General features: G+C 44.8%; 1 protein-coding gene across 1 annotated transcript; it reads right to left on the bottom strand.

The window, feature by feature from the left end:
- Positions 1-5,795: 5,795 nt before the first annotated feature.
- On the bottom strand, positions 5,796-7,591 carry LOC309562002 (E3 ubiquitin-protein ligase TRIM39-like; the record flags this gene model as incomplete). Its single annotated transcript, XM_082266100.1, has 2 exons — positions 5,796-6,388; positions 6,554-7,591. The coding sequence occupies 2 exons, from the start codon at positions 7,589-7,591 to the stop codon at positions 5,834-5,836; spliced, it is 1,593 nt and encodes a 530-aa protein (XP_082122226.1). The 3' UTR covers positions 5,796-5,833.
- Positions 7,592-16,132: the final 8,541 nt, after the last annotated feature.

The following is a 16,132-nucleotide window of genomic DNA, read 5'->3' as shown; positions in this document are numbered from 1 at the left end:
CATTGAATAAAATCAGGTGGTATGAATATGTATTAGTAACAATACATCTGTATCAAATATTACAGAACTGGTGACCGACACCCTTGAGAAAGGCTCCATAGGAGACGAAACATGTTGGGAACACAGGAGACCCTATCTGATCAGGAATCCCAAGCATATTGTATGGAATGACAGAGAGACACATCCTTTAAGTCACCATAACCACGTGTCACTAACCTTATACCTTCTCACCTCTTCACTAGGATCTATAACCCTACACTCTAATATGTACTTAATAAACAAGCAAAAAATTGGGGGAGCAAACCCTGAACATGTATATCTAAAGCCGGTGCAGCTATGGACCAAACGACATGTATATTAAAAAAGAATAGCGCAACCATGCAAAAGAAATGACTATCAAATATGGAGACAATCCATAAATAAAAATGGGGATTTAGTCCCACCATATGGCCATATCGTGCTCAAGCCCCACCACTGCATCAAAGTACCCCATTATCAGTGGGTCCTACACAATCCATAAAAAAGGGGTGAATCCAGCCTCTCTAACCCTTGGAGACAACACTCCTTGCTGGGAAAGATGTGCTAATGCACTACAGGGGACTCCTCCTATAATATGTACTTACCTTGTACATTGTTTTACTATTAAATCTTATTATTTATTTTCTTCAAATACTTGTTCGAATATCATTAATACCTGCCTTAAAAGTCCCACTAGAATTGGCCTGAGGTACCGACACACATATACAATCCTCCACTCTAGGTAACACTCAAAGGAAACATGATTTCTCTATGGTTGCCTGGGTCATGGGAGCAAGGTTTCGTTTGGCTATGCTGCATCCATGTGACCCGTGGTGGCCATCTTCGGTCAGCAGGGTCTTTATAAGTCCCTGCCCCTGGGTTTTGGCATGCATTTTTCAAAGTCGCTAGTGAAGGGTGCGAGACCCTGCTTGTTAGGGAAAGTGATAAGTGACAGGGAAAGGTTCCAGATGAGAAGGGACAGGTTAGGGACTCTCAAGTCCTAGAAGGAAGCCTCCCCGCTTGGGACCAGACCGACCAGGCCACATTTCACCCTCTGAAACAGATGCTGTTGGCATCTCTCCTCTGCTACATCTGCAATACACTGAACTGTGAGTGATTCCCTAAGTGGCGCTCTTACACTATCTTGGCATTCTTTTCAATATAAGTTTCAAGTTACTGCAACAGGACCAACCTGTTGGCCACCCTTTGGCAGGTAGAGTTCACACACATGACATGCCTGGGGCATGTCCCCAACATGGCAGCACAGTGGTTCCTGGTTAGGTACCCTGGCTTCCCGGAGGTCTTGCATCAGGCCAGAAGAGCATGCAACCACTCTGCTTTCAAGACTCTTTGTTTAACCACTTCAATACCGGGCGATTTCTGGGACTCCGCTCCTACATGTAAAAATCATCATTTTTTTGCTAGAAAATGACTCGGAACCCCCAAATACTACTTTTATTTTTTTTTTTTTTTGCCTGGGGCATGTCCCTAATATAGCAGTGCAGTGGTTCCTGGTTAGGTACCCTGGCTTCCCAGAGGTCTTGCATCAGGCCAGAAGAGTGTGTGAGCACTCAGATGGTCATACGCTGTAATGTGTCTTGCATTCAAGACTCTTTGTTTAAGGTGTTTAATTTAATAAAGACATTGTGCCAGACAATGTAAGCTTGCCTTACATTTGAATGCCATACATTTTAGAGGGTTTGTACAAATGCCTTGTGGCTTCTACTGGGTACAGGTCACTGGGCACAGAGCTCTGAAGTTTGGCCTTTGTTTCTCACATCTGCTGGTTGTAGCATCATTGTCTGCTGGCTCTGCCTGCAGCATATCGGTCATGATAAAACTGCCAGCCTGTTGGGTACCACAAGGCACATGAATCTGCACCCCAAGGTCATTGGAAGCAGCCCCTCAATAATGCCAGTTGGCAGCAAAAGATCTGTAGTCCTCCTTCACATTTGTGGCATTTCACCTCTTCCCTTCTACAAGATTCTCCACATACATTGGCTTCAACATCTGTGGCTGCAAACAATAGGAAGGGAAGTCCCACAAGAGGGTTGAGAGGCTTACATTACACCACATATAGTGAGCAGAAGGGTCAGCATAGGGCCAGAATGAGTAGGGTCAAGCGTAGGCTTGAACCTTGCCATAAGTCTTCAACATTTACCTCACAATTTCCGTCAGCATCCTTTACCAGGCAGGTGTCTCTTCTGCAGCTGCTGGAGTGGAAGGAATACAAGTCCAATATTCTCCCCAATGCCCAGTGTCTCAATGCCAGCTGAGGAAAACTACTGGCTTTGCAGCTGCTCCTTCTCCAGCTCATGGGCTCAGCATCCTTCTCTGAGTTTATAGCCTATGCTTTAACACAGTGGCAGGCACCATGCCACTAATATTTGGTCAAAAAGGCCATCCCTGCCTTCAATGAGCACAGTTGTGACCTGGCCCCAAGCTTCAGGGGGCCCGCATGGTTCCCCTGTCATATTTTTCTACACCTTAATGAGAGGGGCGGTGGGGTGGCATATAGAGCAACTGATGCTCTGCATTCTCGTCCCTGCAGCTGCTGAATGCCTGAAGGAGGGAGAGAAGGAGAAGCAGGCCTTTAGTGGCTGCAGGGAGGAGAATGCAGAGTATCGTTGCTCAATCCCCCCCCCCAACCAGCCTGGTGCTTGGTGTTTTTGGCAATCGTCAGCAGCTGGGACTGCTGGCTCCACCTCTTAGCTCCGACTCTGGCTCCCGCTTCTTGGTTCCAGCCTGCTCCTGCCTAGTAAGGTAAGAAGTTTACTTTCCCCAAGCTGCTTCCGCAAGGGAGGCTAGGAAATATATTTTCTGGCAATAAAGAAAATACACCCTGAAGCTGCACATCCGTGTTGTCCCTATACTGGGAGGGCAACCTTCGCCTGGACTCCAACCAGGCCATGCCCCCATTGCATTTCGCTCCGCCCCTCGGAGCTTAGTCATGTTCCCCATGACTAAGCTTTGAGGAGCAGGGAAAAACGCATTGGAGGCATGGCCTGGTTGGACCTGCGGCTTCAAGGAGTCCTTTCTTTTCTGCCAGTGGTTGTAGGAGCTAGGGCGAGCTCCCTCCTGTGCAGGCACTCCCAGTGGCGGATACTTGAGATCCATACCCCAATTCCAGTGAGCTTAAGCGGCACACAAAGCAGTCCAGGGTCACAAACTTATTCTCTGCCACAGCATTTCCCAGTACCTGAGTGTGTCCAACTGCTGCCCTCCTGTCATACTGCCCTCCTCCTGTCACACTACCCCCCACCTGTCACACTGCCCCGCCATCACACTGCCCTCCATCATACTGCCCCCTCCTGTCACACTCTCATGCACATTGCTGAAGCGTGATGGGGTTCAGGTAAGTATTAGGGGGGCTACTACACAGAGAAGGTTTTTTTTTACCTTCATGCATAAAATGCGTGAAAAACCTTCAGCCTTTACAAACACTTTAAGCCGGCCATAGATGGATAGAATTTCAAATGAAAAGTCTTAGGAAAATGTATACAAAAATTCTCAAAACACTTGAATGTCGTTCTAAAGATTTTATTTGCTTTTAACATTTGAATTTGCAATGAATGGACTTTACCAAACAAAAACCACATTCACTGTTAGATATTCGTTCTAGAGAAATTTTCCATCCCACTCCTTCTAATTTTCTCCTTGCTGCGGTTCAAATCAAGCATTGATTTGACCCCAATAATTATTAGAACACTGAAAAAACTTACTTAGAATATTGTTTTCCTATCAAATTTCCATTTGAAAAATTCTACCTATCTATGGCCAGATTTACAATCTCTGTCTGGTACAGTATTTATTTCTGCCTGTGACCACGTGTGCTGCACTTGGGGCCGGCCAGAGACACAGAGTAGATAGGAGCCTTGTGGTTGAGCTCCGGTGCTGATTGCATTGAAAAGTGTGACATACAGACGTATCCCCGGAGTGTCAGAGTATTTGCAGAATGGAGTTTTCCCCCAACTTGTTTTTTATGGGCTCCACACCATCTGTTGGACCTCTGTGAGCTCCGATTACTGTTGGTCTTAGTACTTCCCGGCCTCTGATCTTTTATCTACCGTAACACTAACTGCTAAAAACTAACATTGGTCATTCTAAGCAAAGTTATATCATTGTTACATTTTGTCTTATATAAAAAATTTAAGACATCAGTGACAATAGAAAGCCTTGTCTTTCCCAGAAAAATTGATCTGTGTTACATTGCTATTACAACTATTGCCAAAGTCATCATGGAATGTAATAAGAAAATATAAACCTCAGATCACGGTGAAGGTTTTGAAAGTTTATTTAGAAGAGAATATATAAAAAGTAAAGATTAGAAAGTAGAGGGATGAAGGTGTGCGGAGATCCTTAAACATGACAGGAGGACCAAGCATCTGACCTCTTCATCACACAAAGGCTTTTACCCTACAATCCTGGAGAGTTGTCATGGAGGACCGTCCCAAACATTAACATTTTACATAATAAATCATTCAGCTAAGAATTTGCACAAGCAGCACATTGATTACAAGAGACATTAATTTCTGTTATCTCTGAACACCTTATCAGCTTGACCAACCTCCAGACTCCCAAATTCCTCATTGTAGAAGGAGGAGACCAACTGTCTCTATGTTCCACAACAAGGACTTCCAAGGATCCGGAGATCAACAATTTTTCTGCAAAGTCATTCTAGACAGAGAACCTGTTATTATATAAAAATCCTAACATTAGCATATAAGCACTTAATGATGTAATTTAATCATTAATAAATCACATAATTTTTTTTCTTTATCAGATGACTATGGCCATAGAGGAAATGCTAAAATAATTCTGTCTCATAAGGATCAGAGGTGCTGAGATTAAGGGGTTTAATGAAAATTCTAGCAATAATCCAATACATCTAATCATTCTATCTATATCCAATCATTGATGAATATTCTCATATACAGAGCCAATGATTTCCTCCTCCTGAGACTGTATACCGCCCCCCCCCGTCCAATCCCGCCCCCTCTACTTCAAAACCAATAGGAACAAGACTAACACTGCCTGTGCCTGTGATAATAGTGACAATTATTACAGCCAATCAAAGTGGGGGGAGGAGAAAATCAATTTGTCATGTAAAGAAACATGTGAAGAGTGAAATGTAGGAATTATCATTGTAGATATTAATGTATGTATCTCAGCAAAAGAGGTTTTTCTAGTTTTGGATGGAGTGGAGCCCCTAACAGGTTTTTACTGCTATCTGGGACTACATTAGAAAGATCTTCCCTCACTACTTGTCCTGGTGACAGTATTGTACCAGACAGGAAATTTTGTAAAATCTACAAGGACACAGACAGAAATAAAAATCTGACAGAGTTTCTAGCCTTCCCTCTACTAAAGAAAAGGTGTCTGTTGGAGAGTTCCCCTCACTTCCTGTCTGGTGAAACATTGTCAGCGAGACAGGAAGTGAGGGGGAATTCTTCTAATGGAGCCTCAGATAGCAGTAAAAACCAAACAGGGGTTCTTCCCCACTCCATCCAAAACTGAAACAAAAAAACTATTTTGTTATAGATACACTGTAAAGGTGCAGGCTCCAGGGCTATCATCCCAAACCTCATGTTTTACATACCCAGAACAAGTATGCAGCCAGTAAAGCCTGATAAATCTGACCTCCTACATGCACTTGTTCCTGGTCAGTGACACACTAGGTAGTGAAGTGAGGTTGAGGATGAAGATGATGGTCCCGGAACCTGCAGCTTTATAAATAATGATGTTGTCCCCTTTTCTTCTACTGATTTGACCAGACTCTCCGTCCTGTGTTGTCACCAGTCTCTGGGCAGATTTCTCAACTCTGATTCCCCCCAGATATCTTTATACAACCTCCCTCTCCCCATACACCTAACCCAGCATGGAGGGGCTCAGTGAAGGTGGTGGTGAAGGTGTGGAGGTGTCGGATCGGGTCACACAGATCATAAAAGGAGATCTGCCCAGCCTCATAATCCAGATCTATCCTGACTCTCTTACTGGGGACATTGCCAGGTAACAGCATCTCCTTCCTGTTATGTATCACCCAGTACTGATTATCCCGCAACTTCCACCTCTCCAAACCCCAGGACTTCTTATTATATCCAATCGGTGACTGACGACCTCTCCTGTCTATACTGGGGTAACACATCCCGACTCTCCAGCTCATTGACCCCCCGACATCAACTTCCCAGTAATGTCTCCCTGAGGAGAAACTCTGACTGCTCATCACCTGACAACACTGAAATCTCTCGGGTGTTTTTGGGCAATTCTGATGTGATGAAGACCAAGATACAGTTTTCCTGTCATCTGATATATGTAGATGATCACCAGCTGTCCTCACATCCAGTAATATGTCTGTAACCCCCGACCCCCCCGATGTTTGCTGTACAGCCCCTATATTTGGCCCTCCAGCCTGGCGGTGTGAAAGTTGAATGGAGGGGGAGGGTTGGGGACATATCTTGGATGGTTCATCCTTGATGTGACTTTTGTCCCTTGTAGTTGAATGTTTGTAGACATGTGTGCCTGTACATTTCTGTACATTTATCCCAGACATGATATCAGATAAACCTGTGTGTAATGTGTGTGAGATCCCCCCCACATCCAGATCCCCCCCATCATGGAGGAGTTTATCATGTCTCTCTCTGCCCTCATCATCTCCATCCTCAGTATCACACAAGTCACCTGTGTCTGATTCCTGTAGGACAGTCAGTGGATCCATCGTGTTACACAGCTCCTCAATGTCCCCCATCTTCCTGGACAGCTCCTCCTTCTTTATTTCCAGCTGTTGGATCATATGAGACAGTGATAGAGATACCTGCTCTGCCTGCCCGGAGATCTCACTCAGAACTCTTTTCTCCAGCTCTTCAAGATGTCTCCTGAGGTCTCTGAACAGGGCAGTGACTCTCTCTGTTTCATCATCTACTTTTCCTTGTAATTTCCTCCTGCGTTCCTGCAGACTCTGGACTATTTTCTCCGTCTCCTCTCTCTCTGTCATCAGTTTCTGCAGAACATTTCTCAGTTTCTTCTTCTTCATCTCAGAGGCTTCACCCAGAATCTCCACCTGGTGTCCCCGATGTTCTCCATCCAGCCTGCAGGACATACAGATACAGGTGGAGTCCTCAGTGCAGTAATACTCCAGGATCTTCTTATGGACGGAGCATTTCCTGTTCTCCAGGAAAGTGGTGGGGTCACATAAGACGTGTTCTGGTGACTTGCTGTGGACTCTTAGGTGATTGTCACACAGAGAAGCTTCACAATGCAGACAGGATTTCACAGCAGGTACAGGAGTGTGAATACAGTGAGTACAGAAGACCCCGGACTCCTCCTGGTCTCGCTGAGCAGATAGGAAATTCTCCACAATGTTACGCAGTGTTATGTTCCCCCGCAGTGCAGACCGCTCCTGGAACTCTTCTCTGCATTCAGGACAGAGATAAATTCCAGATCCCTCCTGTGTATCCAACACACGACCAACACAGTCCCGGCAAAAGTTGTGTCCACATTTTAGGGTTACAGGATCTGTATAAATGTCTAGACAGATGGAACATTCCAGCTCCTTCCTCAGATGAGCAGACGCCATAGCTGAGAGCAGAAGAGAGAAATGAAACTAAATTCTCTGACACTCAGTAAACAGCTCTGTACATTCCTACTCAGGGTGAGGCCGAGACTGAGACTCGTAGTCATAGAAATCCTTATACAGATAATACATGGGAGGATTCCGGACAATAAACTCCCTATCTGGGGGCAAATATATGACATATAATAATCTGTGGAAACAAAGTGTATGCTTTATTAAAGGCAATTAGACTATGCTCGTGCAGTTGCTCTGAAGCTTTGTAAAAGAGGGGAGGCTCCACTGACTTCCATCATCCAATCATGAGCAAGCAAAAATGCATTTTTTTTTTTTTTTAAATATTTCTTGCATGTGATTGGGTTTCTTTGCAAAGTGAAGCGTTACCTCATTTACTAAGTTCTGGAGCAACTGCACTTGCAAAGTATATTTGCCTTTAGTAAATCAACCCCATTGTGTCAGGAATATTTCATCCTCCTTTTTAATTTTGTAGCGCACCCCCTTAAGGGCTGCAAGTAATTGGGATCCCCCACTCTGCACAGTCAGGCACACTGAATTTTCACAGGCAGTCCGAGAACAGTCTGTGACTTTGTTTTTGTTAATTATTGAGGTGTAAGAAAATGGATAGGGATGGGAGATTATGGGATAACTACTTGACTTCAAAAACAACTTCAGAGACAACTCTTCCTATACACCGTCTATATACACTCCACTGCTTCCTCCAGCACTCGCTTGCTTGCAGAACTCAGCTGGGACACTTGAAATCTGACAAAACACTCAGATTCAGAAGCAAAAGCTTGTTATAGGCAGAAAGCGGAAGTCCCTCAGTTGTATAGCAAAGTTTAGTGTCCAGCTTAAACCTCCTGTGGCTGCTCAACCCAGCAACACCTTTTCAGGCACTGCAAACCCACCTGGCTGCAGCTGCCCCTTTTACTAGCCCTCCAGGCTAACTTTTCCACACAGTCCTCCCAAACGTAACACTCACAACCTTATCTCAGGAGATCTCCTAGACGTGCTAACCTGCTCCTGCTGTCCTCTCTGCTTGCTCCCGTGGATCCAGGAAGGGGTGCCTCTGTGTGTTGTGGGGGGATTCTTCCAGCACCCAAAGGTCACCCCCCAGACTAGGGTGTGTCCTGCAATGGCCTTCGACAATCTTCTGAGCACTCCATCTTCCACCCAACTGCTTCTGCTGGCATGACTTATACCTATTTATGAAGTGAGCTGCCTCCTGAAAGCATTTTTTGCTGGAGATTGGCCAGTGTCCTCATACATATTCCAAACAGCTCCTCCTAGCTTCCTCCCTTTACATCTAGAACCTTCTCCAAGATTCCAGAAAACAGGGGAAGGCACCACACTGAGCCCTGACCCAGATTCAGCACCCATACCTGGCCCTCAGCCAAGATGACATTTTCCCACACTAACAACCTATTTACATCTAGCACACTAGAGGGTTCTACATTATTATTTGAACTTTTAATAAACAGTTACCCAGAGAGAGATTCATCTGAAAAAAAAGGCAAGTGATATAAAGATTAGTGGGTGACATGATTTGGGTCACCACAGACACGTGATCGAGCAAATATCAGCAGGGACGATGCATTTGCTTCACTGCCCACTGGGTATATTTACTGGTACCAAGGATGAATGTAGGATTGGAAACACTGCTAGAGGTAGTTGTGCTGCTCCATGTCTTGCACTTTGATGGCAGTGAGAACTCTGTTTTCTGTATCCTCCTCGTCATGGTCCCAAAGCCTATGCAATGACCCAGGAAAACTGCTGTCATGCTGATTGCAGCTAGTATGCATAGTGGTCATGATTCGCCGTGAGCCAGAGATTCTAGCAGCTTTTCAGAGGCAGGCCAAGAGATGGCTGACCCTATACCATCTTGTGTCTGTAGGCAGGTGCAGTCTGTTTTCTCTACTGTAGGTGGTGCCCAACCTAAGTGGTAGCACAGCCTGGAAGAAAATTAAGGGAAACATGGTTTCTGTATGGTTTCCTGAGTCATGAGAACAGCGTTTCAGTTGGCTAGGCTGCATCAATGTTACCCCCGGTGGCCATCTTGGATCAGCAGGGTCTGAATAAGTCCCTGCCCCCGGGTTTTGGTGTGTATTTGCAAAGTAGCTAGTCTAGGGAAAGTGAGCCCACTTGTTAGGGAAAGGGATTAGCAGTAGGGAAAGGTTCCAGATGAGTAGGGACAGGCTAGGCACTCTCAATCCTGGAAGGAAGCCTCCCTGCTTGGGACCAGACCAGCCAGGCCACATTCCACCCTCTGAAACAGACACTGTTGGCATCTCTCCATTGCTACACCTGCATTGCACTAAATTGTGAGTGATTCCCTAAGTAGCGCTCTCCCACTATGGTGGTTGTAATCTTGGCATTCTTTTCAACTTCTACAAGTTTCAAGTTACTGCAACCGGTCCCTGTGTTTTCACTGCCGCCGCACCATGCTGCACCTCCCCACATGCCATTCAAGATCTTGTGTGACAATGGCATCAACCTGTTGACCATCCTTTGGCAGGTAGCGTTCACACACATAACTTGCCTGGGGCATGTCCCTAATATAGCAGTGCAGTGGTTCCTGGTTATGTACTCTGGCTTCCCGGAGGTCTTGCATCAGGCTAGAAGAGCGTGTAAACACCTAGATGGTCGTATCCTGTAAGTATCTTGCATTCAAGACTCTTTGATTAAGGTGTTTAATTCAATAAAGACATTGTGCCAGACAATGTAAGCTTGCCTTACATTTGAATACCATAAATTGGTTTCATAGGTCATATTCATGTCTGTGATTTTACATACAAATGCCTTGTGGCTTCTACTGGGTACAGGTCACTGGGCACAGAGCTCTGAAGTTTGGCCTTTGTTTTACACATCTGCTGGTTGTAGCATCATTGTTGTCTGCAGCCTCTGCCTGAATTTTGGGTACCACATGCATGAGGCACATGAATCTGCATCACAAAGCTCATTGGGAGCAGCACCTCAATAATACTACTTAGCAGCAAAAGATCTGCAGTCCTTCACATTTGTGGCATTTCACCTCTCCCTTTCCACAAGATTCTCTAGATACATCTGCTGCAAAATCTATGGCTGCAAATATTAGGAAAGGGAGTCTCACAAGTGGTTTTAGAGGCTTACCTTACACAAAAGCAGGAGGGGCAGCATAGGGCCACAATGAGTAGGGTCAAGCATAGGCTTAAGTCTTCAACACTCTCCTCACAATTTCCAGCAGCATCCTTGACCAGGCAGGTGACTTTTCTTCAGCTGCTGGAGTGGAAGGAATACCCAGTGTCTCAATGCCAGCTTAAGAAAACCATTGACTTTGCAGCTGCTCCTGTTTCAGCTCATGCAGTTGGCATCCTTCCTTGAGTTTATAGCCTATGCTTCACCAAAATGGCAGGCACCATGCCATTATTATTTGGTCAAAAAGACCATCTCTCCTTTAATGAGCACATGGAAAGTATTTGTCAACTTGATGCTAGATCACTTGGTCAGAATGTAAAGTCTGGTCCACATCAGTAGAAGGAGACTGGTGCGGGCATATGCACATGTGCATAATACTGCCCATACTTCTGTGCATAGGGTGAATGCTGGATATATGTATTAAAGAGTAGGCTAATGTGCATTAGTGTGCGTAGGTGAAAAAATGTGCACACCTGGCACTGGTATTAGCACCCAGTGGCCTATATAAACTGAAGCACTACAGAAGGAAGTGTCTTGTTTACCTGAGAACAGACCTACTGATTCTGCCTCATTGTGTATGACCTGGTTTGCCTCCCATCCTGCCTGTGGACTTATTTCTCTTTGCTGTGACCTTGGGCTGCCTTCTGGACTCTGCTTAACGTCTTCTGCCTTGTACCTTGCTTACCTGGCTGTTGCTTACCTTGGCTTGTTTCCTGGGCTCTGTATTTGCCTCCAGATTTGGTACCATGCTGCCTGACTATTTTGATTGATGCCCAAATTCTGCTTCTGCTAATCCAGTACCACATTGTTCTTGTGCCCAACTCCTGCTTCATGATCTTCAGCTCCCTGTTATACACATCTTTCTGAAACACAGATCCATTATGGTCTTTAACTCCAGCACTGTGCCATTCTGTGTCCTCACACCCTCTGTCACCACCTTGAGGAGTGTTGGGCAGGAGGTGCAATTTGGGCCCCCTCATCTACTCAGTCATTGCCAGGTACATGCTACAGAGGAAGGGTCCACATGACCACTGACACATGGTCTAGCAGACATGGGCAGAGATGCTTGTGGGTAGGTGCTGCGGCAGTAATGACACAGAATCCAGTTGCAGATAACTCACAATTTGTATTGCAGAAAATGCTCAACTACAAACAACCCAGCAAGAGAGTGCTGCACCAGGTAACACAGCTCTGTAAGGCAGAGATGCAGTAGGTAAAGCTGCACCGACAGCGTCTGTCTCAGAGGGTGGAATGCGGCATGGCCAGTCCAGTCCAGTCCCAATAGGGAGGCTTTCCCAAGAAGAATGGCTTGTCCCTACTTGTCTGGAACCTTTCCCTGCCGCTAATCACTTTCCCTAACACTGTGAACTTCTTGGATGTTACAATCAGCAAAGATTTACAAGATACCCTACAAACTTCACTCTACAGAAAACCTACGTCTGCCAATACCATCCATCAGGCTTCCAGTTCCCATCCGTCCCCTCTGATCCATTCTATACCCTACAGTCAGTATCTCCGTATTCTGAGAAACTGTTAAGAAGACATGACTTTTAGAGTTGAAGCAGATAATCTGAGGCAAAGGCTTCTCAAAAGAGGCTACACTAAGACTTGTCTTAGAAAGGCCTTTAATCTGGCCAATTCACATAAACGACAGGATTTACTGTTTGGCAATACAAATGAGACGAGATCCAAGATCCAAAATAAGAAATCAAATGTCCCTCGTATCATCCTACAATATACTGAACAACATCAGCAGATCTATCAAGCCATTAATAAGTTTTGGCACCTCCTTCGTATTGACCCTAACCTTAATCCCTTTGTACCTGAAAAACCCACCATCACCTATCGTAGGTCTAAGGCCTTGAAAGATTTTCTCACACTAAGTCAGTGTAACGGAACAGGGCACCCCGGACCGGGTACCTCCGTTGACAGATGCTCCTAGTGCCTTCCGAGGGCTCCAAGCACTCCACCAGACACCGTAACCACTTCAGACCCCACGAACCGCAGCAGCTTGGTTAGGGTCTCGCAATCTCTTACCCACCCTGGACCTACGACAAGGCTCCAGGTTCCCGTGGGTGAACCTCTCTTTCCCCAGGGAGTGTAGCAGAACAAGCTCTTACAAGAGCTTAGTGATTCTCTAAGGGAGTATGGAAGACCATAGCAATCCCTTGTAGCAGATTCCCCCAATAAGAGACAGAACTCTAGATTGGAGGAGAAGGAACTCTAGAACAACTTTATTAAACAAGACTTATATACAGTTTTCACCCACAAGGTTACCACCCAGATGGACCTTGTTGAAGACTGAACATAATACTCACCATCCAATAGGAACAGAGTTTTACACTCTCATACAGTGTACAAAATATACAATGTGGGACAATCCCCCCTCCCCCTTAGCATCCAATCCACATATCTTTATACATCCCATAATACGTTTCTCTTTAGGCAGACAGACAGAACAATGGGAGGTCATTAGCACTTAACAATGAGACAGGGCAATCCACATTCCCTCCCAATACACAAACAAAAGGAAAACCTTTCTGACATTGAAAGATATGTAATATACACAGCATTTTGGAATTACAGATTTCATGGCAAATGGGAATAAATCTTAATATTTCTATATGGAGATATTGCTGGCAAAAATGAAGCAATCCAAACCATTACTTATATGTCTTTAACCACTTGCCGACCGCCGCACGACTATCTACGTCGGCGGTCAGCCCCTCACAGGCAAAGTGACGTAGGGCTACGTCACTAGCTTGTGAGGGTCTAGGGAGCGAGCGCGCGCCCCCGGAGGCGCGCTCCCGCTCCCGAGTGGTCACGGACCCCCCCGCGCGTGTGACCGGCGGACCCGATGTCCGCCGGCCACTCTGCGATCGGCGGGGGAGAGGGAGAATGTCAGGCAGCTTGTGTAAACAAGCTGCCTGTCATTCTCCTCGCTGTATGAGAGCTGATCATCTGGATCTACTATGTAGATCCGTTGATCAGTCTGCATACAGCTGAAGCCCCAGCCAATCACAGTTAGAATCACGCCCCTAGGGACACACACAGCCCCTCCCTCTCAAATAAAGTTAACCCCTTCACTACCAGTGTATTTTTACAGTAACAGTGCATATATATAGCACTGATTACTGTAGAAATGTCACTGGTAACCCCAAAAGTGTCAAAAATGTCAGTCAAGGGTCCGATCTGTCCGCCGCAATGTCGCAGTACCGCAAAAAAAATCGCAGATCGCCGCCATTACGCGTTAAAAAAAAAAACAACAAAAATGACAAAAATCTTTCCCTTAGTTAGTAAACACAATAACTTTTGCGCAAACCAATCAAAATACGCTTTTTGCGATTTTTTTTTTTTTACCAAACATAGGTAGCATAAAACAAATTGGCCGAAAATTTTAAAAAATTTTGATTTTTACATTTTTTTGGGGGGGAATTTCATATAAAAAAAAGGGAAAAATATTGCTATTTTTGCAAAATGGATGCTCTTTTTTTGTTTATAGCGCATGATCAAAAAATCGCACAGGTGATCAAATACCGCCAAAAGAAAGCTCTGTTTGTGGGAAAAAAAGGACGCCAAATTCGTTTAGGTACAGCGTCGCACGACCGCGCAATTCTCCGTTAAAGTCACGCAGTGCCGAATCGCAAAATACCCCCTGGTCGGAATGGGGGTAAAATCTTCCGGGGCTTAAGTGGTTAAATTGCAGTGACGGTGAAAACTGTCACAGTCAGTTTGTTGGAGAATTCCGTAATGACCCCTGCAAGAGACCGGGCACCTATACATGCGGAGGCTGCAATTATTGCCAGTTCATATATACCCACAACAATGTTAAGTTGCCCAATGGTAAAACCTTTAAACCAATCCATTTTGCTAACTGCAAGACCCCAGGGGTAGTTTACCTACTCCTGTGCCCTTGCGGTAGCTATTATGTTGGCAAAACCAAACTAACTCTTCACAAACGGATATACAGACATGTCAACAGCATGCGCAAATGCAATCCTGACCTCCTCCTTGGAAGGCATGTTCGCAATAGGCATGAAGGTCGCTTTCCTGTTCCCAAGTTTCTAATATTAGACAGAGTCCAACCAAACCCAAGAGGGGGGGATTGGAACAAAATATTATTACAAAGAGAAACATGTTGGATAATAGATCTTGACACAACCTCGCCCCCAGGTCTCAACGACATGGTAAGCTTCAAACCTTTACTATAGGTTTTCTCATCTGGGGGATGGGAGAGATAGCCCTCCTTTGAACTGCTGCCTCTGCATCCCAATTGGAAGCCCCTTCCTTGTGCTTCCTTCTCTTTGTACATTATTTTCTTCAAACATCATATTGGTACTACACTGCATATCTTGGTCTATAGTATATTTGGTTAATACCAAACTTTGCTAATACAACTTCCGTTGCTGTGATATTCAAGACATTAACTCCAGACGGTTTCCAGCATCGAGATCCATTGTGCCCCGATGCTGATTGCTGACATGTTGGATAACTGTGCAGATTTGGGTACAGATACTTTTCTGCATCACACACATGCACTATATGTTATGTCACTGCGCACTGCCTGGCTATATACACGTATATTGTTTTCTTTGCATTGTCCTATATGGTTTGTGCAACAATGTGCAGCCTTTTGAGTCTGTTATCTGTGTATGTACCCTCAATGCCCTCATTTGAAAGACACACTGTCCATTGTATATATGTAACATGTTCTGCGGCTCATAGGCTGTGTTCGTTGGATTGAATGCTACAATGCCTTTAATGTAATTCCATGTACTAGCTATGCATACACCTTTGATTATTGTACCTGTAGCATATATACTTCATCTTCCATATGACTTCATAATCATGGCAAATATGGATGCAATTGTTAAATTTGTGGTGTACTATGCACCCAATGTGGGAAACGCCTACTTTGTGATTTAACAGTATATCTGCAAATGGGTTATGCTGTTTTATGTATCACACCTCATTTTGAGGTAAATGCCTCTAAACAATTTCCCCCCTCCTTTGTTTCTGCTGTTTGTTTTATTTTACCCTTTTTTTACTTTCTTATCTAGGAGACCATCTATTTATTTATTTTCATGTTTTACTTTACTCTAATTTTTTCCCTTTCATTGCAACACACAGTGGATACGTCTTATCAGTAGGGGTTCCACTATGACGTGGTATCTCAACTTGGGGAATAGGCAGTAATAATCTAATGCCATATGCTCTGTACTGCCTTGTAATCTTTTTGCTGCTGAGGATACATATGATCAATTGTCCCCTTTACTTGCTGATTCCACTTTCCCTTATCCCTTTCTTATTTGCTTCTTTCCCCCTGTTCTTTCTTTACCCTTCCTTCTTTTCTCCCTGTGGTTTCCCTTTACT

This window comes from Pelophylax lessonae, assembly GCF_965119305.1.
Source record: "Pelophylax lessonae genome assembly, chromosome: 1".
NCBI lineage: Eukaryota > Metazoa > Chordata > Amphibia > Anura > Ranidae > Pelophylax > Pelophylax lessonae.
The sequence above is the reverse complement of the archived record's forward strand: the minus strand, read 5'-3'. Positions and strand labels throughout refer to the sequence as shown.